Below are 27,920 nucleotides of genomic sequence, written 5' to 3'. Positions count from 1 at the left end.
TGATGTAGAGCTGGGTCTGAAAAATGCACTATAGGATAATGTCACATCATGGGTAAGGAAAAACCATGACACATTAATGGGAAGGAAAAAAGCCCACAGAGCACAGTAAATGAATTGGCAATGAAGCCAGAGAAAAAATGAATAGGCAATCTGAAGTCTAAATTTATAGCCACACCCAATATAGCAGTTTATTTTTTTCAGATATCTACCCTCTTTCAAGCGTTGTTCAGCCAGTTGAGACTACTTCGATAGCAGAATTTAACAGAGAGATAAATGGGTGGGGGGAGATAATTATCAACAGAGGAAGCATTATACATTCTTCAACTGTATACCTCATTGATTGTCTAAATTCAATATTTTGTCTTTCTATGTAAGTAGGACACTGTTACACTGAAACATAAAACGTTCATAGTTATGGGTACTTTGACTTTATAACTTGTTCTAATCAGAACCCTCCTGGTAATCTGCTAGCATCTAATATTTCATTGAAGATTTTAGTGTTTATATAACACTTAAATGTGTACTGCATCCATATGCACATCATATTTAAGCATGCTTTAGGAAGTTGTAGAAAAACCTCAGTAAACGTTGGCTGACATGGTCACTCCTATTCTTCTGGATGGCCAGACATTAGCATAGGGTGTGGCAAATTTTGTTTAATAGTAGTTATGGTTAGCTTCAAATAAACTAAAGTTTAAAGAACTAGTTCTCAAGCTGGCTTGTTAAAACTAATAAAAATGTTAAACACAGTTTTGGGTTAAGACTAGCAAACAGTAGTGAAATTCTGAGAAGTAAATGCTACCCAAATTGTTCTGGCAAAGTACCTTGCTGTTAAGATAAATGAACTAATTATAAGCAAATAGATTAATTGTACATTTAAACCAGGCAATGCAGACTATTTTTTCCTCTGCAGCTAAACAAAAGTTCAATGGGACTCTATCATCAGTGTCCTCCTTAGGGTCAGATTCTAATTTGGACAGAACGTGATAGAACTGGCTCAGGTATGCCATTACAACAGACTATCTTTCAAAGTCTTGCTGTTCATCATTGCTCATTATGAAATGCTGACATGCACACTTGCATTTCTTTTTTTTTTAATAGAGGCCTGGTATTTGATTCTCTTTATGGAAACCTGTTAAAAGTTGATGCCTATGGGAACATCCTAGTGTGTGCACATGGCTTTAACTTTATGAGAGGGTAAGTGATGCAAATATTGGTGATCACTTAAGATTGTCTGCAGTCCTTATGAACAGCTGGGATATATTCTTTTGCACATGGCACAGTCTCTTAAGTGACTTTCAGGTTTGTTGGCTTCTGTCAGAAATTATCTCACTTTAACATTATCTTATTCTTGGTTTTTTTCCCTATAGATAGATTGGTAAACCAATATATTTTTGTGATCTTGTAATCAATAAGTATGGTTTCAAAAAAATCCAGTTTATACTTTGTATAACAAAGGAGTACATGGATAAAAGATTAGATGTCACCTTCAAGAAATCATATCATCTTCTCAGGGATCCGTGTTTTCTTGGAACTTTTAAGAGATAACTTGGCTTTCTCATAGGTCTTATTGACTCTTAATTGAACCTTACAGTATACAATAGAGGAAATTGCTTTGATTTGACATCATTAACTACCATATTCTTTTGTCCTTTATATTCCTCAGGCCAGAAATACGAGAACAGTATCCTAATAAATTCATTCAGAGAGATGATACTGACAGGTTTTACATTTTAAACACACTGTTCAACTTACCAGGTGAGAATTGAGAGGGGGAATTACATAGTCCAGATCAGTAGGTACATTGCTATTAATTTTAAAGGAACACTTTTATGAATATCTTCTGGGTTTAGCTTAATTACATGTATGTCTATTTGACTAATCGTCCATTTTAAGATCTGGTCTTGTCTTGGTTTTGCTTTCTTGCAGAGACATATCTGTTGGCTTGTCTGATTGATTTCTTTACTAACTGTGACAGATATTCAAGGTGAGTATTGTCTTAGCTATATGAAATCAACGAGACCATGTTGTAGCCAGCTTTTCCAATGCAAGTGTATAAAAATACAGCATAGTGAAGTTATTTCAGAGTAAATGAAAATATTTAAAGGATCATTTAAACAAAATATTGTGGTTTAACTTTCAGCAAGATAACAGGGTTTCCTCATTCACTGGACAAAATAATTCACTTTGAGTTGGTGAAGATAGTAATTGAATAGGTGGATAATGCATAATACCTATTCATAAGTAAACAAAATCCTACGGGGAAGAGATGGGAAACTGTGTTTTCAGTTTGTACCTAAGGATGCTAATGTCATTTTTAATTACATAACATTTTTCAAGTCTCATGCAATTTTCTACATTTTTATTCCATTTCTCTCTCAGCTGTGAAACAGGATTTAAAGAAGGAGATCTTTTCATGTCCTTCACGAGTATGTTCCAGGATGTGAGAGATGCTGTGGACTGGGTTCATTATAAGGTAACCTGCATCTTGGGGACATTTAGATTATCTCTTTAATTCAAACACTGTTTCCAAGTTTTGAATTATGGTATCATTTCAATAATTTTAATTTTTTTCTTCCCTGATGAAAAATTACTAAACACTAGTAGTATTCCAGCAAGATAATTGGACAACATGTGATACAGAATGAATTACTTTTTACTCTTCCTGCATTCTCCTTTTAATTTAGTCCTTCTGTTTCTTCCTTGTCTCATGAGATTAGTAGCTGTAACCCATCATAGAAACAGCTGCTAGTCCTCTGGCACTCTTTATATTCATTTTCTCTCTACCCTATTCTGCATTTCATATATAGTTCATTAGTGGCCTGTCATCCAGAGCTGAGGATAGCTCCACCCTGTAGCTATTTAGTTTTAGAACAGAGGTTATTTCGTTCTATCATTTGAATGGCACTTTGACTCATATTTCATTCTTATGTCATAAATGAGCCTTAGAATTGTACAATGAAATCATCAGGACTAATCTCTTGACATATGAAACTCTGCAAAGAACTTTCTGTCTTTAGTGTTACTTGAACAACATGATGCCAGCATGGAAGATTATATTAATATGAAACCCAAGATACCTATTAGTTCATCGCTTCTGCTGCTGTAAAGATTTTTTTCCTGTTGTTTCAGGGCTCACTTAAGGAGAAGACAGTTGAGAATCTACAGAAGTATGTGGTGAAAGATGTAAGTATTCAAAAACTTGTTTTAAGAAAGAAGATGGTGATTTAATTTGCTAATTCTTAATTGGTCTTACTACTCAGTCACTTAAAATAATGGATGGAAAACAGAACCAAACCAGAATAATTTTATCTGGAAACTTCTGATGACATAATTGCTCCAATAAATGTTGTCTTTATTGATGGAGATAGTGTAATATTTCCTTTATCTCTTATTAAATGGAATTAATATTAATTAACTGGAAGCATTCATTTCTTATCTTTCAAAGATGGACATGTGATGCAAGGTAATAATTGTGGCTTTCACCATTATTTACTCTGGGCAAAAATTCAAATTAAGCTCCAACATGTAAAATGACAGATGATTCATTAGCAAAGCAGTACTGGTCAAAACTGGCTGAACTGGGTTTAAAAAGAATTTTAAACAACATTAGCAAACTGGCTTTCTATCCTGACATTGTCTGATGATGTGGACATGGAAGAAAAACAAGTCTCTGAAACTCTCTACACACATGCCAAAAGCATGGGCCTGACTATTTAACACCAAACCCAAGTATGGAACTTGGATGAATGCCTAGAATTGGTAGACCAACATAGGTCAAGTTGGCAGACAATACACCATACAGGCGGCTCAGATCTTAAGTTTGCCATCAGCTAAAGGCAGAGCAAGAGGCTGGAACACCCTGGCTCTGGAACTGGAAGAAGCAGCACACAAACACAAGCACCACACACTCTTTGCCGTTCTCAGACCACTAAGTGAAAAGACAGATTCACGTAACTCAGAGAAGTTCCCATTAAATGAAAATTAGTGATAATAATCCCTTTTTGAAATCATCCAACCCCAATTCTAGAAATAGCAGGAACAACTAGAGAATAGCACACTGATGCTGGGATCAGATTTCACCATCAGACAATGGTTGGAAGAAAAAAAATCACTGTAGCCTATGAATGCCCATTGTATTCATTGATTTTTTCAAGCAGCTTTCAACAGTGTGTACTAATCAGCTTTATGGATAGCACAGAAAACTGAACACATACTCCCCAAAGGGAAATGCTTACCACAGGTAACTTATAGCAAATGCACTGGCTATGTGCACATCCAAAATGGATTTTTCAGAATTCCCAATTTGAATTAGTATTTAAAAAATGTTTGATGTAGTACAGGTAGTCTTCAACTTATGGCTATAATGGAACTTCCGGTGGCGACGCGACGACGAAGACAGCCGTTTTCGGGCTGCCCGCTCCGCAGCTGTGTTTTTCCATCGTAAACAGCGCCGATCAGCTGTTTAGATGGATTTGAAGCCCCCTCCTCGGGAGAAGAGGGGGTGAGGCCCCAGGTAGGGGTTGAGCTCTCCGGGGCCGCCTGAGCTGAGAGTTTGGGCGGCTGAAGGATTGAGCCCCCCCGAAGCCTGGGTTGCTCCGAGCTGCGCAGCGCCCCTGCTCTGGGATTTATGGAGCAGAGCCAGGCGTTAGCAACCACCCCTGCCAAAAGGAAATACTTTTGATTGTCAAGATGCAGGCAGAGCGGTACAGGAGGTCAAGGTGATGTGGACTCTTATCTTTACTCTCTAGCTCAATGGATTTTATAGCTTTAAAGTGAAAGTGCGCAATAAGTGAAAGTGGGGGAAGATGGCGGCTAAAACTTCTAAAGCTCTTCGGAGTGCAGGGTCTTCCCTGGTGCAACAGACCTCATTGCAAGCTTTGCTTCCTCCTGCACCTCCTCCGGCATTGACGCTTAAGGATTTACAAGATGCTCTTGGAAAGCATTCACAACTGATGTCTGACATGATGGATGAAAAGTTGAAAAAGCTGGAGGAGAAAATGGAGGAGAAATTGGAGAAATTGGAGAAGAAGATGGAAGAGAAGTTTAGAGCAATGAGGGTGGACATGTTGTCTATGATTGAATCTGTAGCTGAATGTGTGCAACAGCTGGATGTAAAAGTGAAGGATCTCAGTCAAAAGAACTCTATATTAGAAGCAAAGGTATTAGAAAATGAAAATATAAGGGATAAAATGGACGGAGAATTGAGCCTTGTTCAGTATCATCAGATGCAGTATGCTATTAGAATCAGGGGTTTAAAGGAGAATTGTAAAGAAGATTTAAAGCAGCTGATTTCTGAGGCTCTGGAAGGGGTATTGGGCCAGCCAGCATCTGAAATTGAGGGAAATATGGACAAAATTTTTCGTGTAAATTCATGGATTGCAAGACAGAGGAAGTTACCCAGAGATGTGGTGGTCTATTTTACAAAGAGAGTAATTAGAGATGAAGTCATTCAAGCTGCTTATGATACTAAATTGGTAGTGGCTGAGCAAGAAGTCTTGGTTTTAAAAGAGATTCCTCCGAAGATTTTAAGGAGAAGGAAAGATTTTGCATTTCTAGTACAGGAACTTAAGAAATGTGATATTAAGTTTAGATGGGAGATTCCAGTTGGACTGGTGGTGATGCATGAAGGTAAAAGACATCGTCTGGTTACTGTGGCCCAGGCACGTGATTTTTATATTAATGTGTTAAAAGCAACCCCCCTATCATTTTTGGAAGCTGTAAAGGGATACGGCGAGGGAAAGCTTCAAGATGTTGCAGATAGACAGATAGAGGACAATGGTGTTGGAGGGGATCAAGATACAGTTTCATCGGATGTTGCAGGAGGCCAGAGGATGACGCGTGCCGCCCTAAGAAGAATGAGATGAGAGCAAGAGCAAGACCAGCAGAAAGTTATGGAATCTCCAAAGTGTACTTACAGTGAAGCTGTGGGAGGGGCGCGGTCCAAAGAAGTTTTGGGGGTCATGACAGACGTGCTCCAAAAGCTTTGGAGCGTTAAGATTGGTGATTAAATTTTTAAATTAGAATGTCAATGGATTACATTTATCATAGAGGAGAAAGAAAGTTTTTTTTTAATATTTAACACAATTTAAGATTGATGTTATTTGCTTGTTAGAAAAGTATATTAGGGTTATGGACTAAAAGTATGTGTTGAACTAAGAATGGGTATGCAAACTCCTAATTAACAACAAGTTGTCTTACAGACTGCTTAAACCTTTTTTTTTACTCTTTTTATTTGAACTCAAGGATGATTTGGAACTGCGAGACATTTGGCGTGATACATGCAAGAACTATTTTTGACCATAGTTTAGTTTGGTTGGAGATTATTAAGGTTAATAGAGATAGGCGCTTTTGGCGCGTAACAGAATTTGTTTAGAAATTAGAGAAAGGTTGGAGAATGTAAATAGTAGGTGAAAGTTTTTTTTTCTTTTTTTTTTGAAATTAATATGAATAAGGACTGGGATTAAGAAAATCTATTCTGAGTAAAGCTCTTTTTCTATTTTCCTCTTTTTCTTTTTTACTTTATTTGTAATATTAATATTGTTTGTATTCATTTTATACGAGCTAGAGGGAGATAGAATTAATAGTTTATTGCTGATAACATAGGGGTGCTTATGTTTGTTTTTTGATTTTATACCCTGTATTTAGCTCTGGGAAGTGGCGGGGGGAGGAGGGAATGGGGGAGAGGGATAGGGAGGGTTAGGTAGGGGTGGGGGAGGGGGAGGGGGGATTAAAGTCAAAATGTATTGTAAAACTTTTTAAATTAAAAAAAAAACTTATGGCTATAATGGAGCCTGCCCATCACGATCATAAAAATGGGTCAGTCACCTTTTTTGTGGCAGTCATTAAGTGAATACAGTGGTTGTAAAATGGCTGTCCTGATTGCTAAATGAATACTGCAATCATTAATTGAACCAGTGCTTCACTATGGATGCGGCGTTGCCAAAAATTGGAAGTAAATGCTGTTTTCTGGGGGGAGAAACACCATAGAACACAGTCATGTGACTGCAAGGCCCTGCAAACAGCTGCAAATACAACTTGGTTGCCCAGTGCTTGAAATTTGATCACGTGAAAACGGGATGAGTGACTGTTGGAACTTCAAATCTAGATCATAAATAGCGCCCCCCTCCTGGTAGGCCAATTATTTCTTAGGGTCACTAAGCGATGGTTGTGAGTCACTAAGCGATGGTTGTATGATGAAACCCATTACCTAAATAATGATGTACTGATGACAGTGCCATAATTGCAGAGGCCATAGACTTTTTGTATAACTTCATAAAAACTGCCAACTGATATGGCCTGAAAAGCAATGCTGACAAAAGAAAGGTTTTGACAACTGATAAGTCACAGTCCTCTGTCCATCTCAATGGAGTGCAAATGGAGCAAGTTAACCATTTATGATGGAAAAAGAGAGAATAGTATCAAAAGCAGGCCACTGCTCTGTTTGGATTGTTAAATTGTTGTTGTTATACAGATCAGATACATAGGCACCATAATAAGCACGTCTAAACAAACTTGATGTTTACATGATTTTCTCAAGAATGAAGCATCATTTTCAACCAACAATTGAGAATGAAATACAAACGTGCATTGGGAAGGTATGCAGAATAGTAGAACTTTGCCTTCTTTATAGAGAATGGTACATAAAGTGACCTCTGCATGGTGGAATAGCACCAGAAAAAATATGGGTGAAGTGACAATCTGAAAAGCCTAATTTTCAACTAAAACAGATACAAGAGATGGCCATAGCCCAGTAGCATCCATACCAATGCACTGGCTCCAAGGTTAGCCCTGCCCAGACATTTACTAAGGGGAAAAAGAAGAAATGGAACTAAAATTATTTCTATTGTTAAAGAAATTTTTGTTCTCTCCTGCTACCAAAAATGTCAGGAAAGTAGCAAGAGAGACATCACAACGAAGACGCAGGAAACTTTCCAAGATATCAGTCCAGCCTTAGGTGTTGAATTCAGTGGTGGCAGTAGCATTTGGGGCTCAGGATCTGGCCTGACATCCTCCACTCTCTGAACTTGATAATTCCACAAAGGTGTGTCTGTTCTGTTGGGCTTCTCTTCATCCAAAGGGGAGGTATTCAGTGCATCCCCATTCATGACAACACTGACTCTGTTTCTTCCTATAAAATCTGTTTGGCAGCTGTTTCCATAATACATTGAAATGTCATTTTTTCACATATTATTAAATGATTTATGAGAAGTTGCTCCATTCTACAAAATCCAACTTTTAACTGTAACTATCCTCTTGTCCGGAATTTAACATGAGTAAGAATGCACCAACCAAAGCTGCCCTTTATGCTGTCATATTGAATCAACTATATTATACACTCAGAACGTGGCATGAGATTCAGTACCGCATAGTTAAGATGTGTAACATTTTAGAGGATATTTTAAGCAGATTGAAATATGTATTTGGCATTATTCAGAACAGAAGGGTGCATGGTGCTATTTCAGCTAGGTCATGTGAAGTACCCCAAAATAAATTTCAACTTAAATGTTTGAGAATTAGTTTTATGTCAATGTTTGTCATTTTAGGGAAAGCTTCCACTGCTGCTGAGTCGCATGAATGAGGTGGGAAAGGTGTTTCTTGCCACAAATAGCGATTATAAATATACTGAAGTAAGTAAAATTTTATAAAGTGTTCCAGCAGGTTATCTATCTTTCATTTGATAATAAAAGGAGGCTTTAAATGCAAAAAAAAAATCAAATCCAAATTATGAATTTTAAATCTTGGACTCTTCTCCAGGTTTGATTACTGGTCTAAAACTTAGTTTGCAGGGATTAGAGGTGCATATAAGTACTTTCTAAAAGTTTCTCTAATATATTTAGTACAAAATGCAAGGATTCTTTTCTATTAAATTCAGTAACGTTTAACATGTCATGGTGAGACATGTTCAAATGGTCAATTTTCTTTTGGGAATTATATTTCAGCTTTGCCCAAGAAATCTTTTAGGTTTGAATGCAATATCCACTCTCATCCATTGAGACTGAATATTTATACTTCAGTCCAAAGAATATATGTTAGAGACCAATGTTAGAGACTGAATTTAATTCCACGTTAAATGAATATTAGGCTTGCAAAATCAAGAGGAATGTGAAATTTTTCAGTTCTGGGGTTCTCTTTGCAGACAGATAAATAATTCTCTGATTACAGGTAAAGTTGCTTTCTGGCATCCATAGTGGTTTAACTTCCTGTACTTGTTCAGACACATCATGAGAAAGGCAGGGCTAGATGAATCAAAAGTTGGAATTAAGATTGCAGGAAGAAATATCAACAACCTTAGATATGCAGATGATACCACTCTAATGGCAGAAAGTGAAGAAGAACTAAAGAGCCTCTTGTTGTGGGTGAAGAAGGAGAGTGCAAAAGTTGGGTTGAAACTTAACATTAAGAAAACCAAGATCATGGCATCTGGCCCTCTCAATTCCTGGCAAATAGATGGAGAAGAAATGGAGGTAGTGACAGATTTTATTTTCCTGGGCTCCAAGATCACCGCAGATGGGGACTGTAGCCAAGAAATTAAAAGACGCTTGCTCCTTGGGAGGAAAGCCATGGTAAATCTAGACAGCACACTAAAAAGCAGAGACATCACCCTGTCAACAAAAGTGCGTATAGTCAAGGCCATGGTCTTCCCAGTTGCAATGTATGGCAGTGAAAGTTGGACCATAAAAAAGGCTGAGCGCCAAAGAATTGAAGCCTTTGAACTATGGTGCTGGAGAAGACTCCTGCGAGTCCCTTGGACTGCAAGGCGATCAAACCGGTCAGTCCTAGAGGAGATCAACCCTGACTGCTCTTTAGAAGGCCAGATCCTGAAGCTAAAACTCAAATACTTTGGCCACCTAATGAGAAGGAAGGACTCACTGGAGAAGAGCCTAATGCTGTGAAAAATTGAGGGCATGAGAAGAATGGGATGACAGAGAATGAGGTGGCTGGATGGAGTGACTGAAGCAGTAGGCGTGAGCTTAAATGGACTCCAGAAGATGGTAGAGGACAGGAAGGCCTGGAGGAACGCTGTCCATAGGGTCGCGATGGGTCGGACACGACTTCGCAGCTAACAACAATAACTTGTTCAGAAGATGAGAAAATGCACTGCTGTGCTTTTTGTACCCTACCCTTTTCTTTACTTCCATTTCTTTGCTTTGGTTTATCAGCAACTTCTTCTATTTTTCTGTTATGCCCTATGGCCAGGTAGGCGATATTTTAGTTCCCTCTAGTGTCCAGTTTTTAAAATTTTATCTTACTTATGTAAGGTAAGACAGCTTACATATTTGAAGTTATAATTTTTTGCTGAAACTGACCTGTTTTAAGTGTTGTTTCATTCAAAAAATGAGTGAATGGGAAATACTCCCTCTACTTTCAGTACTTAAACTATGTGTTACATTTTGTTTCTTATCTATCTTTCAGAAAATTATGACATATCTGTTTGATTTTCCACATGGACCAAAGGTAGGTGCAAAGAGATACGTTATTCTATTGTTGGACAGTATTTATTATCTATTCTTGAGTAATTCAGGAATAGAATTCAATTTTGGTACTGGAAATATATGGCAGCTATTTATGTATTTGTAAAATTCAGATTGAAAAAGCATTGTGTTAGTTGCCCTAGATTTGTTGTTATGGGCCAGGTGGAAAATAAGTCTGATGCATTTTCATAGGCCAAATAAGGCAGTTTTTTGAAGTTAAATAATAGTTACTGCTGCTGAATTACTTAGCTGTGTTTTAATCAGCAGCACTTCCTCTTAATGATACTTGTTTACTTATTTGCATTTCTATTGTAGAAACAGCTTAGATAAAAGGAGTAATTGCATATCTTAGATTAACAGATACACAATTAATAGTGCCAATTATATGTTGAATATATAAGATATCAGAGCCTTAGGCTAAGCTTGTAAGCCGCCCTGAGTCTTCGGAGAAGGGCGGGTTATAAATGGAATTTTAAAAAAAAAAAGAACACTTGTATTTAGGATTTATATTTCTGATGTTATCATGTATCTGAATTAACTAATCACTGGGAAACATAGGAAACATGAATTCTCTAGATGATCTTTTCTTAGTATGTTGTCAAGCACCGTAATTAAACAATGGTAATAGTTGCATTATCAGACTAGGTGTACTACAGAGTACAGTTAGTGGTGTCCGCTGCAGAACTAGCATTAGCCAATACCTATACGAATTATTAATATTTGTTTACTTAAACTTTAAATAAGATATGCTTTTGATTGATTTTCTTTTAAATGTAGCCAGGTAGCTCTCATCGACTGTGGCAGTCTTATTTTGATCTCATCCTTGTGGATGCACGCAAGCCTCTTTTTTTTGGAGAAGGCACAGTCCTGAGGCAGGTGGACACAGTAAGTCTACATGGAATACATGGCTAAGACCCATCTGGAAGAAGAGACAATATTCCTATTTTACTAAGCAGAATACGGGTGTGGACCTCATAGTATAATTTCTCCCCTTTTAAAAATAATTGCATATTTGCCCTTAACAGTATTTATAACATCCGGTTTTAGGTTAGTGATTAAGGCTTCAGGCTAAAAACCAGGACACCACGAGTTCTAGTTCTGTCTTATCATGAAACCTGCTGGGTGACCTTGGGCCAGTCATGTTTTCTCAGCCCACAGAAACAGACAATGGCAAGTCACTATTGAAATCTTGCTAGAAAAAATGCAGGGATTAGTTGAGGCATCACCAGGAGTCAAAACTGACTCAAAGGTAGCAAAAACAATGTTTTTTTTAAAAAAATAACCCCACAATTGTATTTATAACAAATTTGGGGTCAGTTGGTTTGACTAAGAAAACACAGCATACTTTTCAAATAGATCTTAAGTATTCCTGTAGTAGGCTGTGCTGTCTTTCTGCTATTACAGTTTAGGAATCCTTATTTTATTGAAATCAGTTCCACTGCAGTTGCAACTACCTCATTTGTCACAGTACATGTCAAAGCCAAATCTGTGCAGGAAGTAATTTGGCGTAGGAGGAATTGGTTGTGATCACCATTTGTACTATACCATTTGGCAGTATAGGTTTGTGCTATTCTCGCTAGTGTTTTCCTGGAGTCATTTTTAGTTTATGGAATACTCGCTGTTGCAGAGGTGATTTAATTGTTTTTAAATAAGGCTGAGGCAAGAGTAGGAGATAGTCAAAGAGTGCTGATAATATATAGGTAAATTTCACAGTTGTAATTTTGCACTGCTGTTTGTGAAGATCTTCTCACTTTCTGCTTTGAGCCATTACGTCATAGTGCCTATTATCATTTGCACTAAGCAAAGTATGCTAAATTACACCTCAACGTGGCAAGGGCTCCACTAGATGCCAGCAAAGAGATACTGTATCTAAAACCCTTAACACTGAAGTCATCTATTCTAATGGGTGCATTTTAGCAGGCAAGGCATGGTAGTCTTTGAGGAAACAAGCACCATGTACCGTATAGGATAGATGTAACAAGTACATTTTCCATTGAGCTCTGACCTATCCTTCCCTCACCCCTCCAAGTGGAAAATGGATGTTGTTCATGAAAACGACTTTCTTCTTTACAGGTTACTGGCAAGTTGAAAATTGGAACCTACACAGGTCCTTTGCAGCATGGTATTGTCTACTCTGGAGGTAAAATAGACACGAGGCTGTTTATTTTATTAAGCACAGAAAGAGGGATTTTGCTTTTAGTCAGCTTCACTTAGAGTTTGAAACTGGGTCTTATCTTCTATAGAGGAAGAGTATTCTCTCTTGATAGAAACAGAGGTTTACCCAGCATAAGCTGCTGGCCATAGCTGTTTTCCCAATTCATGTTAGGTTGTCTTTAGGGTAGGGACAGATAAACCATGGCTTTTCAGATATAGCAGGAATATAGCTGCCAGCTTCCCTAATCTGTGGCTGTAAGTGGACAAGAAGAGGCAGCAGCTTGTGTCTCCCTCACTCGTGTGTATCCCTTTTGATGTCTTCTGTTAAGGAATGCCTGAGAGAGAGCCCCAACGACCAGCCATTCTAAAACAGATTTTTTTGTATTTTTCAGTTTTTGTATATTCTAGAGTAAAATACATGTGTCATGCATTGCACGCAGCCTGTGCATTAAGTGCTTTTCTGTATTTTAAAACTCTCTCTGTGTGTGTGTGTGTGTGTGTGTGTGTTGAGAGAGAGAGAGAGAGAGAGAGAGAGAGGGCCCAATCACCTTGAACTTGTCACTTGGAACAACTGGACCTGAAAATGAAAATGTTCCAATCAGCAAAGCAGAGCAGGCAAGAGTTACATATAAATGTGCCTGACTTCTTCCAGTCATAACTATTTTTAGGAACAGTGCATGAAAAGCAAGAAGTTTTCCACATGACATCTTAGATTTTTGTAAAAGGCAAAAATGATTATTGCTACTATCCTTCTCCTCAGGCTCTTCTGACACAGTATGCGATCTTCTGGGAGCCAAAGGCAAAGACATCTTATATATAGGTGACCATATATTTGGAGACATTTTGAAGTCCAAAAAACGCCAAGGTTGGAGAACTTTTTTAGTGATTCCAGAACTGGCACAAGAACTTCATGTCTGGACAGACAAAAGCTGTGAGTGTTTAACATTCTAACCTCAGATTTGACTTGGTATAGAAAAAATGAAAAAGTACTTGCCTTATTGATTATTTGCATTGTACTTATTTGGGTGTATCCATACGCTAGGAAAGAGGAACATCTTCGGATCATTCTGAAATGTGATACTGATGCCTTGTGGAAACTAATTTATTTCCTAATATGTTTTGGATTGAGATTTGGGAGAATTTATTTCCTTTGATAAAAATGTCACTAATGCTGATGACGTTTCTTGTTTTTATTTATTCAAAACATACCCTGCTTTTCCATTAAAATGCACAAGGTGGCTTTTAGCAACAATTTAAATAAGAAATATGCACTATAAAGACAATTTTTTTTACATTGGAACGATAAAAACATTAACATAATAGAACAATGAGAAGTCCAAAAATAGGAGCTATAATTCTGAGAGGTACCCAATTATCTTAGATATCTTCACTTGGTAAACATTGCAAAAACATTAAAAAGACTGATTGCAAGCAGATTATTCTTTTTAGCCTTGTAATTGTTCCCGCCATTCAAAGACTAGAAATGAAGAATAAAAACTGTTATGTATACTCACCTGTATCTTTTTTAAAAACGGAGACATCTTTTGTGACAATTGCAGGAAGTTTTCAAGTAGGATTTCATATTGCCATTATAAAGCAAGCAAGCAAGCATCTGTGCCTCCTAGCATTTCTAGTTCTTTTAGTGAAAATAATGCTGCCTGATAGATAGGCCTATTTGCTTCATTGTCTTCCAGTTGGAAATGACTTTTACTTTCTCCCTCACTTAGGCCTTTTTGAAGAACTTCAGAGTCTAGACATCTTTTTGGCTGAACTATACAAGTAAGAAAAAATTCTTATCCACACAGCATAAGCCACATATTGCATCTTTTCAGAATGCCATTATAGCCTCTCCATAATGCCATTATAGCATCACCATTTTACAGTGGCTGCATCATTTCAGTGGATTTAACATAAAATCTGAAAATGGAGCTATGTGTGAGTCCCAGTCACCTTCCTAAATAAGTCTCGTTTTGTCCATGTTAGTTTTTAAAACATTCTCATGTGCTTCTTTACTTTTTTTAAAATGTCAACAGGCATTTGGATAGTAGCAGCAATGAACGTCCCGATATCAGTTCCATCCAGAGGCGTATTAAGGTAATGCTCACCATTTGGTCTTGGCAGCTTTCTTTTTGCCCCCATAGTAAACCCTCCCTTTTCTAGTTCTTCAGCATGATGCTAGAGTGAAGTATTCTGCAATAGCAATAAATGGCTGTTCTACAGGATGTAGGCCATGAAATGAATGAAAAAAAGGCATTAAGAGGAAGCTGGAAGGTTGTGGCTGCATTTACACATTGATTTTGGCTTTGTATGATACATAATCTCATGCAAGACTCTATACTTCACACACATCCCATTATGTGTAAACCAGTCTTAGTGAAGAATAATTGTAGAAAAACTACAGGAACTAAAAACAGGAAAATGTATGTTATATTGGTAAAATTATGGTTTGTGCATCAGAGAAAAAGTAAGACTGAACAAGCAGGATGATGGCTAAAGAAAGTAAAAGGCAATGGCAAGAATATTTGTGGGGAGATTAAAAGTTTCTAGGCCATAAACATTCTTTGTGTATTCTCTAAACTTCAGTGATTCCCACCCCGTTTTATTTATTCTTCTAAAAATTTATTCTTCTTAAGCTATATAAACATAAAGCCCCTAATGGTCTGCTACTACAAGGAACAGTTTATTTGTAAATATTTCCTAAAACATCCATTATCTATAAAAGCTTTCGATTTCTAACTGAATGAGAGGATTCAAAAGAACAAAGCCTTATTTGTAATCCAATAGGAACAGATTAGTTCTATACTTCCAAAGACATCCTTTTTAATAAATGGAATTATCATCCCCTGAAATAAATGGGGAACCCTTATGTAGGAATTAGAGCTCTCTCTCCTACCGGTAGAAAGACTTGCTGATCATGGCAAATGCTTACTAACTTCATTCTCCGATTTTAGAAAGTGACTCATGACATGGACATGTGCTACGGAATGATGGGAAGTTTGTTCCGAAGTGGTTCCCGACAAACGCTGTTTGCTAGTCAAGTGATGCGGTATGCAGATCTCTATGCTGCATCTTTCATCAACCTCTTATATTATCCTTTCAGTTATCTCTTCAGAGCCGCCCACGTGCTGGTAAGTTGAAACACAGATTTTCATTCATTCAGATAGACAGAATGATCCAGGCATTTTTCTGAATCTTCCAAGGTATGGAGCAAGGCATTCTCAACAGAAAAGAGATGTAGCCTAATGTATCAGATAGGATGACATTGGCATTGCATACAGCAAAAGAAAAACGAGGCTAATCAGTTACTACATGATAAAGGTAGACCAACGAGACCTCTTTTCTGAGATAACGTTCGTTTCAGAACTCTGGTAAGATAGGCTTGGAACAGTCTGAAATCCTACTTTTAAGGAGCAGTTCTGACAAATGTTCCTCATGAAGACACATTGACTTGAACCTGAATGCACCTATATTTGACTGATTCATATTAAACAAGGAAGTTACACAAGATATATTAGACCTACATCCATATCGCTTTTAAGACCAATAGTGTGTTTGGGGAAATACTTTGTAAATAATGTTGGTAATGGACCAGTTAGCCCTCCACAAGGGAAAACTGCAGGCTTTCCTGTATAAAGAGTTACTCACTTACAACTCTTTAATTCTGTTATGTCAGTAAATATTCACCACTCTAGGGCAGGGGTAGGCAAGCTTGGCTCTTTTTTGACTCGTGGACTTCAACTCCCAGAATTCCTGAGTCGAATTCTGGGAGTTTAAGTCCACGAGTCATAAAAGAACCAAGCTTGCCTACCCCTGCTCTAGGGTAACTAATTCCTCCACAAGAGAGGCAGATTGTCCCCTGCTTTGTGATAAAGATATTTTAGTTTTGCGAAACATAAGCATTTTGATACAATTTTGCTGTATTTGTTTGTTTTAATGCATTATTTTTGCTGTTGTAAGCTTCTTTGTGGTTTTATATGGAGATGAAAATCCATGTTAGTGTCTGCATGTAATGCAGCAAGTGAGTCACCTAACTTCTCAGATCACTGAGGGAAAGATACTCTTCTCCCTTGCAGATGCCACACGAGTCAACAGTGGAGCACACCCATATGGATATCAATGAGACTGAATCCCCATTGGCTACCCGTAATCGCACTTCAGTGGACTTCAAAGATTCCGACAAACGGCATCAGCTCACCCGATCTGTTAGTGAGATTAAACCACCCAATCTCTTCCCTCAAACACCCCAAGAGATTACACATTGCCATGATGAGGATGATGATGAGGAAGAAGAAGAGGAAGAAGAGGAAGAATAGAAAATACTTGCATTAGATGTGGCTATAGCAGGAATTGGCAGGAACTGATTCCCCCCAGGTGGGGAATAACACACAAGCAAGCAAACAAAAACGAATCAGGAGCCCTTTATCTTTAGCAAGCTTATTCCTTGCAGACCTATTTCAAATATACAAAGAATGTGCTGGCTGAATTAAGACCACATATAGATAGCCCAAATGCATCCCCCACACACAGACGTAAAAAGGAAGGCTTGTGGTTTTTTTTTTAAATTTCTCTACTTGTTCATTTCATTAAAATGGCCTCTCAAGCAGGAAGGTTTCCATGACCTGCAGTTATCACAGCAATTGTAGTTTTTTTTACCCTTTAGGGAGCGAGTCATCTCTCTCTGCACTCAATCCTGTATGTGTAAAAATGGGAGTATTTTCAGGGTTCAGTTCATCCAGTCAAGCGCCGTCCTCTGCCTTTGCTCTACTGCTTTCCAGCTTCTACTCATTTTTATACTTTATGATTTATGAAATGATATACCATCTGTTCTTGGATGTCTGATAGGTAGTTTTCTGTGGCTGAAATTTGAAAGCTTTTATCATTCTGATGGAGGTATGTGCTGGCTGGAACCTTCTGGAAACTTCTAAAATGGGTTCTTATGCCATGTAGTTATTCTTTGCCCTGAATATTTCTACTGGGGAGATCTATGCTTTTTGTGCGCTCAATTTTATGGGACAAGGAAAAAGAAGAGGTTGTTTTTGTATGCGTGCATGACCTCAAAGAAAACAAATACTCATCTAGTCCAGACAAAGAAAATTACAATCTTAAAAAAGAAAGTTTTATTTGCACCTCTTTTCATTACCTTATTATTGCTAAAACTTTAGCTCTGTGTCAGAGTGAGATTCTTTTTTTTCCCCTGCTAGCAGCCGCTCCGCTCACTCCTACAGTGTTGAAATACACAGCAGCAAATAGTTCCAGGGCCTTTACAAAAAAGAACAGCTTCAACAGGATGTCCTTATTGGGACACACTGTTTTTACCTCCATTCCAAGAATGAGACTCAATGAAGGTCAGCTTCATTATATTTGTAAAAGGCTCTGAGGGCCTGGCTTGCTGTCGTATTAATTAGTTCAGGCTGTTAAATCAAAGCACATTTCCTGATAGTTACTCTCTAGTGCAAGGCTGCCTGGGTTTCTTTTTCATATAGATAAAGCAGTTTCCTGGAGTGTAACGATATCTCTCTTAACATTTTGTGCCGTTGGTGTATAGAAGACAGAAAAGAGGCCCTATTTTAAAATATTGGAATTTTTATTTTGAATCATTTAATAGTAGCTATATTCCATTACTACACACACTGAATTGCAAATCAGCAGGATAAGCTGGTACTGCTCTGACAGATCTGCAAATAAAAATCTATATTCATAAGCAGCTTTCATGTGTTTCTGAAAATATGCAAAAAGGTAAAGTCATCAGTGTTAGACTGGCTAACCAAAAGTTTTATAAGCAAGTTTAAAGATGCGAATAACATCTAGTCCAGAGATAGTAACCATTATGAAAAGTACAGGTGTTTCAGAAATTGTAGAGCAATTCTGGGAAATTCAGCTCCCATTAAATATACCGCATTGCATTCCACTGTAACCTGATGGCAATGGTGGGTAATTTGGATTTCGTCCAGAGTTTAATCTTGGAATAGAGATGAATAACTGCAGCATAAGGAGCTACCTATTATCAATGCAATCAGAGTTGGAAAAGGTGCCCTTAGGCAACAGATCAAGGTGATCTTAGCATTCCAACAACCCACTTAACCAATTGCATTCCCCACCGTTATTTCCTGTTCTGTGTTGTGAACTTCAGCCTTGTGAACCAGCATTTAGTTGCCCCATCAATAATTGCACCATGATGTTGCAGTCATCTTGTCTTAGTTTGGAAAAAAGAGCTTTTAATTGCTCTGATAGTAAGTATAATCAGTACAACTATTACCTTTTATTTATGAAAGATATTCTTTACGATAGTAGCAAGCATTTCCAGCACTCCACTCAAATTTGTCCTTAACATTTTTGATGGGAAGGAAGATGATAAAAAAAGTGGGGGAATGCTAGAAGGTGGCATTTGTTGCCAGTAGGATCACATACTTTAGATCCTCCAGAGCAGATTTGAGGAAACCAGGGATACAGAAAAAAGAATCCAATTGTGGCAAACATAGCCCATTGTTTGTTCTGGTCTTAAATATATACCTTATAGATTTCCTCAATAAATCTGAACGTAGGCATCAGTGTCTAAAGCATTCTGATTATCCTGAAAAACAGCTGCAGCAAAAATGGTTATTGCATCACAGTGATTTGTTGTGGTCCTCCTGTTTCATTCCACTAGTACAGAAATGAATAACTGATTGACATGTCACCATGCCACCTCAGTCACATGGGGAGAGATGGCAGTGGATTTGAAAAGCAGTTTAGGCATATTAGACATATATTTTAATATTATGAATAGTTGTCACTAAATATCATGTAATTTTGTATTATTTCTTCAATAAGTTCATACTGTATTGTATAGTTTCCACTTTCTCTTAGGAGAAACCAGGAAACAAAATCTGTTTAAAGGGCTCCTACTTTGCAGCACAAATTCAGCCAGCAGCTCTTCTGTTAAAGCCTCTCTGAGTACTGGACATAGTATGGGTGAGGTGTATTTAAATCCCTATTTAGCTAGACAAGTTCACCAGACCACATGAGCCATTCACATGCAAACACAATTTAACTTGCCCCAAAGACATTGTGAAGATAGAAAAATAAAATAAAACACATTGTAGGGAGTATTTAAAAGCTGATTAGAGAGAATCCTATTGAACTGTCAAAATCATAATCTGAATTTCAGTTTCCTTATGTTCTGGCAGGAGGGAGCGGGGGAAGCTGAATGAGATGGAACAAAAAGACTTCGGCAATAGGAAGACTTCTTTGCTTTTGTTATCCTCTGAGATAATTTAATATTTGGTTGCTTTACTTGAGTGTGGAATCCTACAAATATTGAGGGATGATTGGTTTAAAGTTGAGAAATAATACCGGTAATTGTTTTTGGTGTCTTGGAAAAAAAACCCCTAAAATGTACAGAAACAACTGAAATATATGGTTAATATTCACTAGATAGATTTAACTTTAGATTTAGATGAATACTGCAGCTATTTTTATCTAGGTAAAAAATAAACACAGGAGAAAAAAAACACCAGCTTCCTCAGTACATAGAAACAAGGGGCCTATTTGGACACCAAAATCTTATACCAGAAGGGAAGGAAAATTTGGAAGGCCAGCTACTTCTTAATTTCATCCAACTTAAAAAAAAAGACAATGTTTTTCTTCTACCTGAAAACAAATACCAGCATAATGTTCTCTCCTTTTCTAGCTGGTGACTCTGACCATTAACAAGACTGCAAGTAACCATTCATGAACAACAAAGTCAAATCCTGACCAAAGACTTTCGGAAGTCACACATTCCTTTGGAAGAAGCCTTCCATTCTCTCTGGAAGCTACTTTTAGAAAATTACCATCTTGTACTCTTATTAACAAAAGATGATGCATGGAATGGGAAGGAGCCACTTAAAACAAAGTTCTACAGGAAAAACACATTTATCTAACAGAAATAAACTGCTTTACAATAAAATTGCAAAATATACAAGTAAATCAGGTTCCAAATAAATAGAATAAATTGTCAACACCACTGAGTAATGGTACACTACTGGGATTGCAGATTGTTTATAAAATGTGTACATTCCACTTGTGCTTTTTCAGAGATTATATAAACAGTATGGAATACTATTAGGAGACCATTACCAGAAGAGGGAGAATGCATAGATATAATGCAACATTAAGAACAAACCTACAAAAAGTATATTTTGGAGTGCAGTAATAAATGGAAATAAATTGTGTGAGAAGCCTTTGAATTCTTACTAAAGCATGGTCAGCAATCAGCAGTAATAAAAATTGGAATCCAATTCTTGGAACTTTATAGTTTTGATATACTGTATTATATCTGTGTAAAACTACAATTCTGTGCAACATTTATGAGGAACATATAGTAACTGCATTGGAAAGCTTGGCCTGAGATGCAGTTAAGTTTCAAGTTATGACCTTGAGTGTAGCTGCTGTCTTGTAGCTCAGAGGTCCCTAACCCTTGGGCTACAGGCCGGCACCAGCCCATGGCGCGCCAGAAACCGGGCCGTGCAAACAAGTGAAGCCCCATCTGTGCACACGCGGGATGCAGGCAGCAAGTGAAACCACATCCTCTCTGGTCCACGGACAAACCTCTCTTCACAGAACCAGTCCCTGATGCCCAAAAGGTTGTTGGTGGTGGGGGCGGCAGTTGTAGCTCATTATGCAGAAGTACAACTATTTTTGAAAAAAAAAACATTCTGTAGAGGTCCAGATAAACCATGAAAGAAATGATGTATGGAATTAAGAGCTCTAAGCTTAAGCATGAAGTATGGTATTCTTTATTGTTACTTTCTCCCTTGCAATACCAGTTTAACTCCTAATCTTGAAAATTGTATTGTGATTGTTCATCAATTCCTCCAAATTCACAAACAAGTTATTTAGAAATACTACAATCTTTGACCAGCCAGAAATGTAAATACAGTGGTAAGATCAAGCCTAGAGGAATTACAGCTAAGAAATGACAATAACCATAAAATATCAATGTATGAAACAGTAAAAAATAAGGGGAAGAAATGTACATCATAAATAACGAACAGTTCTTAGCAGCCCCTACACAACATCTAGTGTTTCAGTAACAGAATTTAGCCTCCCATTGTGCAGCACCATGTTACTAACAATGGCACAAATGTGCTAAAAATACCCATCAAAAAGTACACATTTCCCTCTTTCATCCATGAGCTAACCTAGATGTAGATTGTGCAACCGTGCACAATTCTCTGACTTCTAAGCAAAATTAGACAATTTCTTAGATCAAGTGAGAGAGAGCAAAACATCAAGAGGCTCAAGCACTTTCTAGCACCTCATACATTTATAAGATAAATTATTTTTAACCCAGTATTCATTCTCTCATCTTTTGAGTTCAAGGCTCATTGCTGTACTGTTAATTCAGTCTACACATTTATTCTAGGATTAACCAGAAGATGGTTTAGTATCACTCACTTTATAAAATGATATGTCATTGCAGCATTGCTACAGCAGCTAGACAGGCACTTCAGTGAAAATAATGCTAACTGCCAGAAGTATGTTATGAAAAGGGTACAGAAAGCATCTGGATCTCAACTGGTTGCCTATTGTGGACATTTTACATATATTACAGAAAGGAAATGAACCTAAACCAGCAAACTCACCCTATTCTAATCTAGTTTCATCTGCAGAGTTACCTATGGCAAAGAATGTCTTGGGGATTGGTCTCAGGGGAAGCAGTAGAGATTATGAAGCATCTCGTGGTGCATAATCCAAAGGAGACAAAACAAGGAATCACTGACAGCATTCAATGCAACAAAATAATGTTTTGCCAGTTTTTTTGTTATCGTGAAGATGCCACATTCTAAAGGTAACAAGAAATGCTTCACAGAATCCAAAGGCTGAAACAAATGTGCTTTAATTTATGGACATGTTTTTCTTCGATAGCAAGATGGATGGGTGTATTCTGGTCGTTAAATTAATAAGATCATTTTGGCTTAAAAGCAAAAATATTTATAAAAAGCCAGCTAATGTGATCCCCAAATACTTGTCAAAACACAGATTAACTAGAGATTTTCACACAGAGATGTAAGAATGATTCTAACTGGACATTAGAATAATTTATTTATTTATTTAATTGGTTTTATATACTGCCCTATTCCTGAAGGACTCAATGCAAAAATGTGCCTTCAAATGCCGTCTGGATCAAATCAAGAAAGTCCAAGCACTCAAGCTTTGTTCCAGCCACCACCATAACCACCAATCTGCCAATTTAGCAAATGTCTAAAAATGGAATTAAAGCCTTTCTTGCTTTCCACTTGCCATTGTTGCCATAGCAAAATAGCAAAATACAAATCACTTGTTGGAAATGTACAGTCATTTGGATATGCTGGCTTAATTATAGCTATCTCGTATTAGGAGTTTAATGCTTCTGAGACCCTTTCAAAGAATTCTTTATTACATTTACCTGAGACACAAAGCATATATGTGTTTCCATGATGGACCTAGCAATATTGCTTTTGTCTTATCAGCCCTCAGCATAAAACATAATGTTACTTACTCCTGGGATTCCATCTGCACTGTTAATTGACACATTACATCTCTAGGCTGTCTTGATGAATAATTTACACAATAACCACCATATGAGAGTTGCTCCAAAAATACTGCTTATATATATGAAGGAGTTTATTGCCACAAGCAGTCATAATCATGTGGCTTTGGCTTATGTATAAATACAGCTCTCTACATGGAACAGCCATCCCTACAGTTTCAAAGAAGTCTCCAGAGCATCTAGCCATTATATAGAGGAACATATGATCACAAAGATCACATAAAGCAGGGGTCTTCAACCTTGACAACTTTAAGACTTGTGGACTTCAGCTCCCAGAATTCCTCAGCCAGCTACTGGCTGAGAAATTCTGGGAGCTGAAGTCCACAAGTCTTAAAGTTGTCAAAGTTTCAGACCCCTGACATAGAGCATCAAAGTAGAGAGAAAAAATGTCTTAGTGATCATTGGATCAACTGACATTTTTATTGCTGGATACTATACTACCTGTTTCCTAATGACATCAGAAGGGTTTTGGCAGAACAGTGAAAAACCATCCTGGAGAATGTGGTTTGTGGTAGTATGTTATCCACCATACTACCACAAACCCACAAAACCTCTTCCTGACACAAAGATATAAAATTTCTGTGCAAGATTTGGTAAGTTTAGAGCAATCACAGATGAAGAGAATGAAAAACAGAAATGTTATGCTGAAGTACCATTTCTTCACATGTCAGAAGGGGTAAAATGGTGCTATATTTCATTTTTATAAATATTAAAAGGCAGGAGAATTGAGGTATACTGAGCGGGAAAATGGATGGTTAATGCTTATGTATCAAAAAATAAAAAGGATTTAATACTTAGATTATATTCTTCGCTTTCATACATGCCAACATATTTCACAATAACCTTGGAAATTAACTTTAGTTCCTTAAGAGAAAGCATACAAAATATTTTGGAAATTAATTATGCAAAAGTATGTCATTTGATTTACTGCACTTCCTTCTTCATTTGTATAGCCCTAATCTTCAGCCGCACTTGGATGATTAATGCTTACACAGCCCAAATGTTGAAAGTTGTGCATTTAGGTAGCTGGTTAAGATCAGTGAAACTTTGCAAATCTTCTCTACCCACAGTATGCAAGTGTAGAGAGGAAACACTTGGGGCTAACTCCAACCCCCAAACAAAGTCTTTATGATGCTCATGATCTCTGAGATCTCACCTCACAGACAAAACGTTTCAATTATCACTTTACAGAGACATGGCAAAGTATTGTCCTATAAGGCATTCACATTAGTACGGTAAATGCAAAACTAATTCACAGGCAGTTGAAGAATTAGTGTAAAAAAAACATGGTTCAAAGGGCTATATAAGATTTATACAAAAGCTTAATGACCATTGCTGACTACCAAATCCCAGAACAGTGAAACAGTGAAAAAAACATGACCAGTTGGGACAAAGAGGCCAGGAAGATTTATGTCAAAATCTGAAGACTCAGATTCCAAACTTTTCCTGCCTTGTGGTATTTGAATGGGAAAGGCTCCAAACATTCCATTCTAGAGTGACTGTGAAAGTCACATTATTAGCCAAAATATGTTTGGATATTTTTTTAAAAAAATGGATAAAATGATTGGCATAATACATGAAAAGCAGAATTTAAATACATTGAGTAATATTCTTAAAGACATGAGTAAATTCATATAATCCAGTGGATGTTAATTTTACATATTACATTTTAATGCATGATGGAATCTCAAAGTTTGAACAGGAAAGGAGACCACTCATCAGAAAGTAAAGTCCAACTGTGATGCAGATATTGACACAGCAAACATAAAGAAGTCAACTTCTAAAACATTACCTTTTCTTTTGAACTGAGACACCTTTAGTTTGGCATTGGCTGGGAAGCCTAAGTAATACAAATGGCCTGCTACTAATTTCTTTGATGAACCACTTTTTTCAGGGATAGAGGTAACTCTTGAAATTCTAAACTCTGGACTGGAATACTTAGACATTCAGCTATATATACTGATTGGAAATAATTACAAAAGATTGATATATACCTTTAAAATATTTAGGAAGTTCTAGAAAATCTTTTCATGACAAACCAGCATAATCACCTGGATATAATCAATTTGAACAATTCAGTATGTGTTATGGGGAAGAAGATATGAAAAGAGATACATGAAATACAGACATTAAAAACAGTTAAGAATCTATCTTTGTCATAATAGGCCAAATTATAATGTATAATTTTCAACAGCACATTACATTAGAAAATTCAATATTCAAGGCCATAATTTTGCAGCCTCTAAGAAGTTTGTCTGCATTTCATGACAAGCCTGAAAAAAATCCATAGGTTAAAGTATTATGCTAATAAAAGGAAAGTTTCAAAATGTCAGTCCTACTCAATGACATACTATACTTTGAACGGAGAAATCTACATTGTGCTTCATGGGAACTCAAAAGTCTTGTGGGCAACAATGAAAAAAATAGCTCTTTCACATTTATAGATTAAACTGCAAAATAAGAATCACAACCTAAAATAAAATAAATTTCACTTAGGCACACAGCTGTTTGGGGTTACGATATTTGCAGAAGCAGAGCTGCAGAGAATTTACATAAGGTTCATCTCAAGTCTGCAAAGAACCAACACGTCATCTGGAAAGTATCCCTGCAAATTCAGGGTTCCAGCATGAAAAGTGAAAAAAATAATCAAGGCTCAGGAGGTCATTGTGGCTAACACACTCTGGAGGTCAGCCCTGACGCTATTCTGCAGAACAGAACCTTTTATCCATTCAGTGATGCTAAGCAATAAGAATGGTAATGGCAACTCAGAATCTCAGCAGTGTCAAATAAAATTATTTAAATATATAACAGCAAGACATTCCTTGGGGATTGTTCCCCAGATGCCACAAAATAAATTTCAACTTCCTGAGGTGCAGCATGTTCTTCAGGGAACATCCTACAGATATTTACCTCCTCATTTTTCATACCCATTCGTAAAAATTCCAAACAGCTGATTAAGAACTGAAGGTTAAAAAGAGGACTTCTAAAGAAAGAATGTATGAAAAATAGAAATTCTCTCCCAGTTGTTGAAATACAGTATATTCCATCTCTCTTCTTCCAGCCCCCTAGCCTAGACTCCTCTATTACACACTGACTTTATCTTAAAGGGAATTTCAAAATCTAAGAGAACAGGCTGGCCCGGCAGCATCCACAAGCCTTGGAAGGATTGACTTTGGCTATCAGCATAGCAGCATTTTTAAATAACACAAAAGTCAGCTCTCTTAACGTATCTTTTCCAACAAGTTCTTTGTTGAAAGTAAAGGGCAGCATGACTGACAATACATGTACTCTGAAAGTACTCCAAAGTTTAGACGTGCACTCAGCAAAAGAGAAGCAGCAGAAATTGCTACTTATCTCCCAAATAAATAAAATACTATGTGCAATTTTTCAGGACACAAATCCTCCTTTTTTCATATGGTGCCCACATATTCCACTATTCCTGGACTCAAAAATATGGCCTCTTAAATGACATGTCCTCGTGCACAACTCAGAAAGATTAAAGGGCCACATACTTTTCCCCAGTCTGGGGAGCAACGTGTGAGAAGTTGTTTAAGGATCATTCATATTTTTCCCCAACCAATACATTCTACAAATGACAATACTTTGTCATTTTATCTAAGGGGAAAATCAATGAAAGATGGGATCATTGGAACAAAGTCATAAACAATACAGTAGAGTTTAACTGGGAATATCCTGCAATATTTACAACTGCAAAATATTTTTTTAAAAAAGGTTCATGATATTGCTTGAAAAAATAAACTGCTGCTGCTTTGACTTGTCAGCATATATTTAAAAGGATTACCAATATAACTGGAAAAAATAGACCTGATTCTGCTCCACTTGGAATAATGTTGCCATTTGTCCCAAAAAGATGGCTCATCATTGCCAAGCTTTGTTTAGGTGTTTGCTGCTTATTTTTTTTTCCTTCTGTGCTCTCATTCTCTGAGCTACCCATTTCTTCCCAGTTTTGTTTCCTGCTCCCAAGATGTCTTTGGTCTCGGAGCACTGGATGCAGCACAGCTTTATAAGCACACGTTAATGGTGGTCACAGTCCGAGAGAAGGTGAAGGATGAGGACTAGTCCTTGTGAACTGGGAATGAGGATGGAAAGCAGAGAAAGAGGATGAAGCCGTGTGACAATTCCTAGATGGTACCTTCATTATGCATACTGTGGTTGGACTTGTTGTGAGTTACACAGTTCTGTTCGTTCAATAGATTTGCCATCTCATCTGGCAAACCGTCATGCAGTTCTGTAAGAGTCAGTTCTATTTTAGTGGTTTCACTGTCCGAGGACTGAGGTGTTTTATCCATTCGAGATGCCATTAGGGCATTTTGGTATTGCTGTCTTGAGATCTATACCAAGCACATTAAAAGATACAAAAAAGAAGTTGGCAATTAATAATAATACTCCTGATGCTGCTAGTATTAAGAGATTCATAAATCATAACTTACCTTTATTGAAAATAAGCAACATAGTGTCAGTTCCACAAATTTTGAATTCCAAGACAGCTTGGGATCATTTAGAATACATTTGAGTTTATTCAAGGCAGAATAAATGGCTCTAATTTTTTATCTGCCCCAGTTCTAGAGCCAGTGAGGCTGCAGATTCATCTATTGCTCCAAGGGCCCAATCATGCTGCAAACTCCATCCAAGCTTCCCTCTCTCATATCCCTAATATTGTACAATCCTCTCTCTATAAGCTTAGCTGACTGTTGTAACTCTTTTCAGTTTGATAAAGA

The 27,920-nt window shown here is 37.2% G+C and overlaps 2 protein-coding genes across 4 annotated transcripts in view; one reads left to right on the top strand and one right to left on the bottom strand.

The window, feature by feature from the left end:
• Positions 1 to 23,511, top strand: NT5C2 (5'-nucleotidase, cytosolic II). 3 transcript variants are annotated; one of them, XM_081328176.1, is made up of 17 exons: positions 1 to 52; positions 914 to 1,001; positions 1,102 to 1,197; positions 1,667 to 1,758; positions 1,930 to 1,987; positions 2,383 to 2,476; positions 3,133 to 3,186; positions 8,547 to 8,630; positions 10,417 to 10,458; positions 11,253 to 11,360; positions 12,549 to 12,615; positions 13,390 to 13,560; positions 14,357 to 14,408; positions 14,663 to 14,723; positions 15,581 to 15,757; positions 16,703 to 16,831; positions 20,299 to 23,511. In XM_081328176.1, the coding sequence occupies exons 3-17, from the start codon at positions 1,190 to 1,192 to the stop codon at positions 20,341 to 20,343; spliced, it is 1,242 nt and encodes a 413-aa protein (XP_081184302.1). In that variant the 5' UTR covers positions 1 to 52; positions 914 to 1,001; positions 1,102 to 1,189; the 3' UTR covers positions 20,344 to 23,511. The 3 variants fall into 3 exon arrangements, 2 of the variants coding, with proteins under 2 accessions (XP_081184302.1, XP_081184301.1); XR_014026496.1 differs by having other exon boundaries at positions 4 to 52; positions 16,703 to 17,000; positions 20,299 to 23,509; XM_081328175.1 differs by lacking the exon at positions 20,299 to 23,511 and having other exon boundaries at positions 5 to 52; positions 16,703 to 17,253.
• A 29-nt stretch (positions 23,512 to 23,540) lies between these two features.
• Positions 23,541 to 27,920, bottom strand: part of CNNM2 (cyclin and CBS domain divalent metal cation transport mediator 2) — a 118,996-nt gene continuing 114,616 nt past the window's right edge. The window contains 1 exon segment of the mRNA XM_081328179.1: positions 23,541 to 27,533. Within this exon segment, the coding sequence (XP_081184305.1) occupies positions 27,324 to 27,533 (210 nt within the window). The 3' untranslated portion in view covers positions 23,541 to 27,323.

Source organism: Vipera berus (assembly GCF_964194415.1).
Source record: "Vipera berus genome assembly, chromosome: 5".
Taxonomy (NCBI): Eukaryota; Metazoa; Chordata; class Lepidosauria; order Squamata; family Viperidae; genus Vipera; species Vipera berus.
This window is presented reverse-complemented; position numbering and strand designations above follow the sequence as displayed.

Bases quoted from the DNA above. Each gene is read 5' to 3' on its own strand.
- NT5C2 (XM_081328175.1), top strand. The intron at 1,988-2,382 runs GTGAGTATTGTC...TTTCTCTCTCAG, and splicing joins AACTGTGACAGATATTCAAG to CTGTGAAACAGGATTTAAAG. The intron at 14,724-15,580 runs GTAATGCTCACC...CTCCGATTTTAG, and splicing joins CCATCCAGAGGCGTATTAAG to AAAGTGACTCATGACATGGA.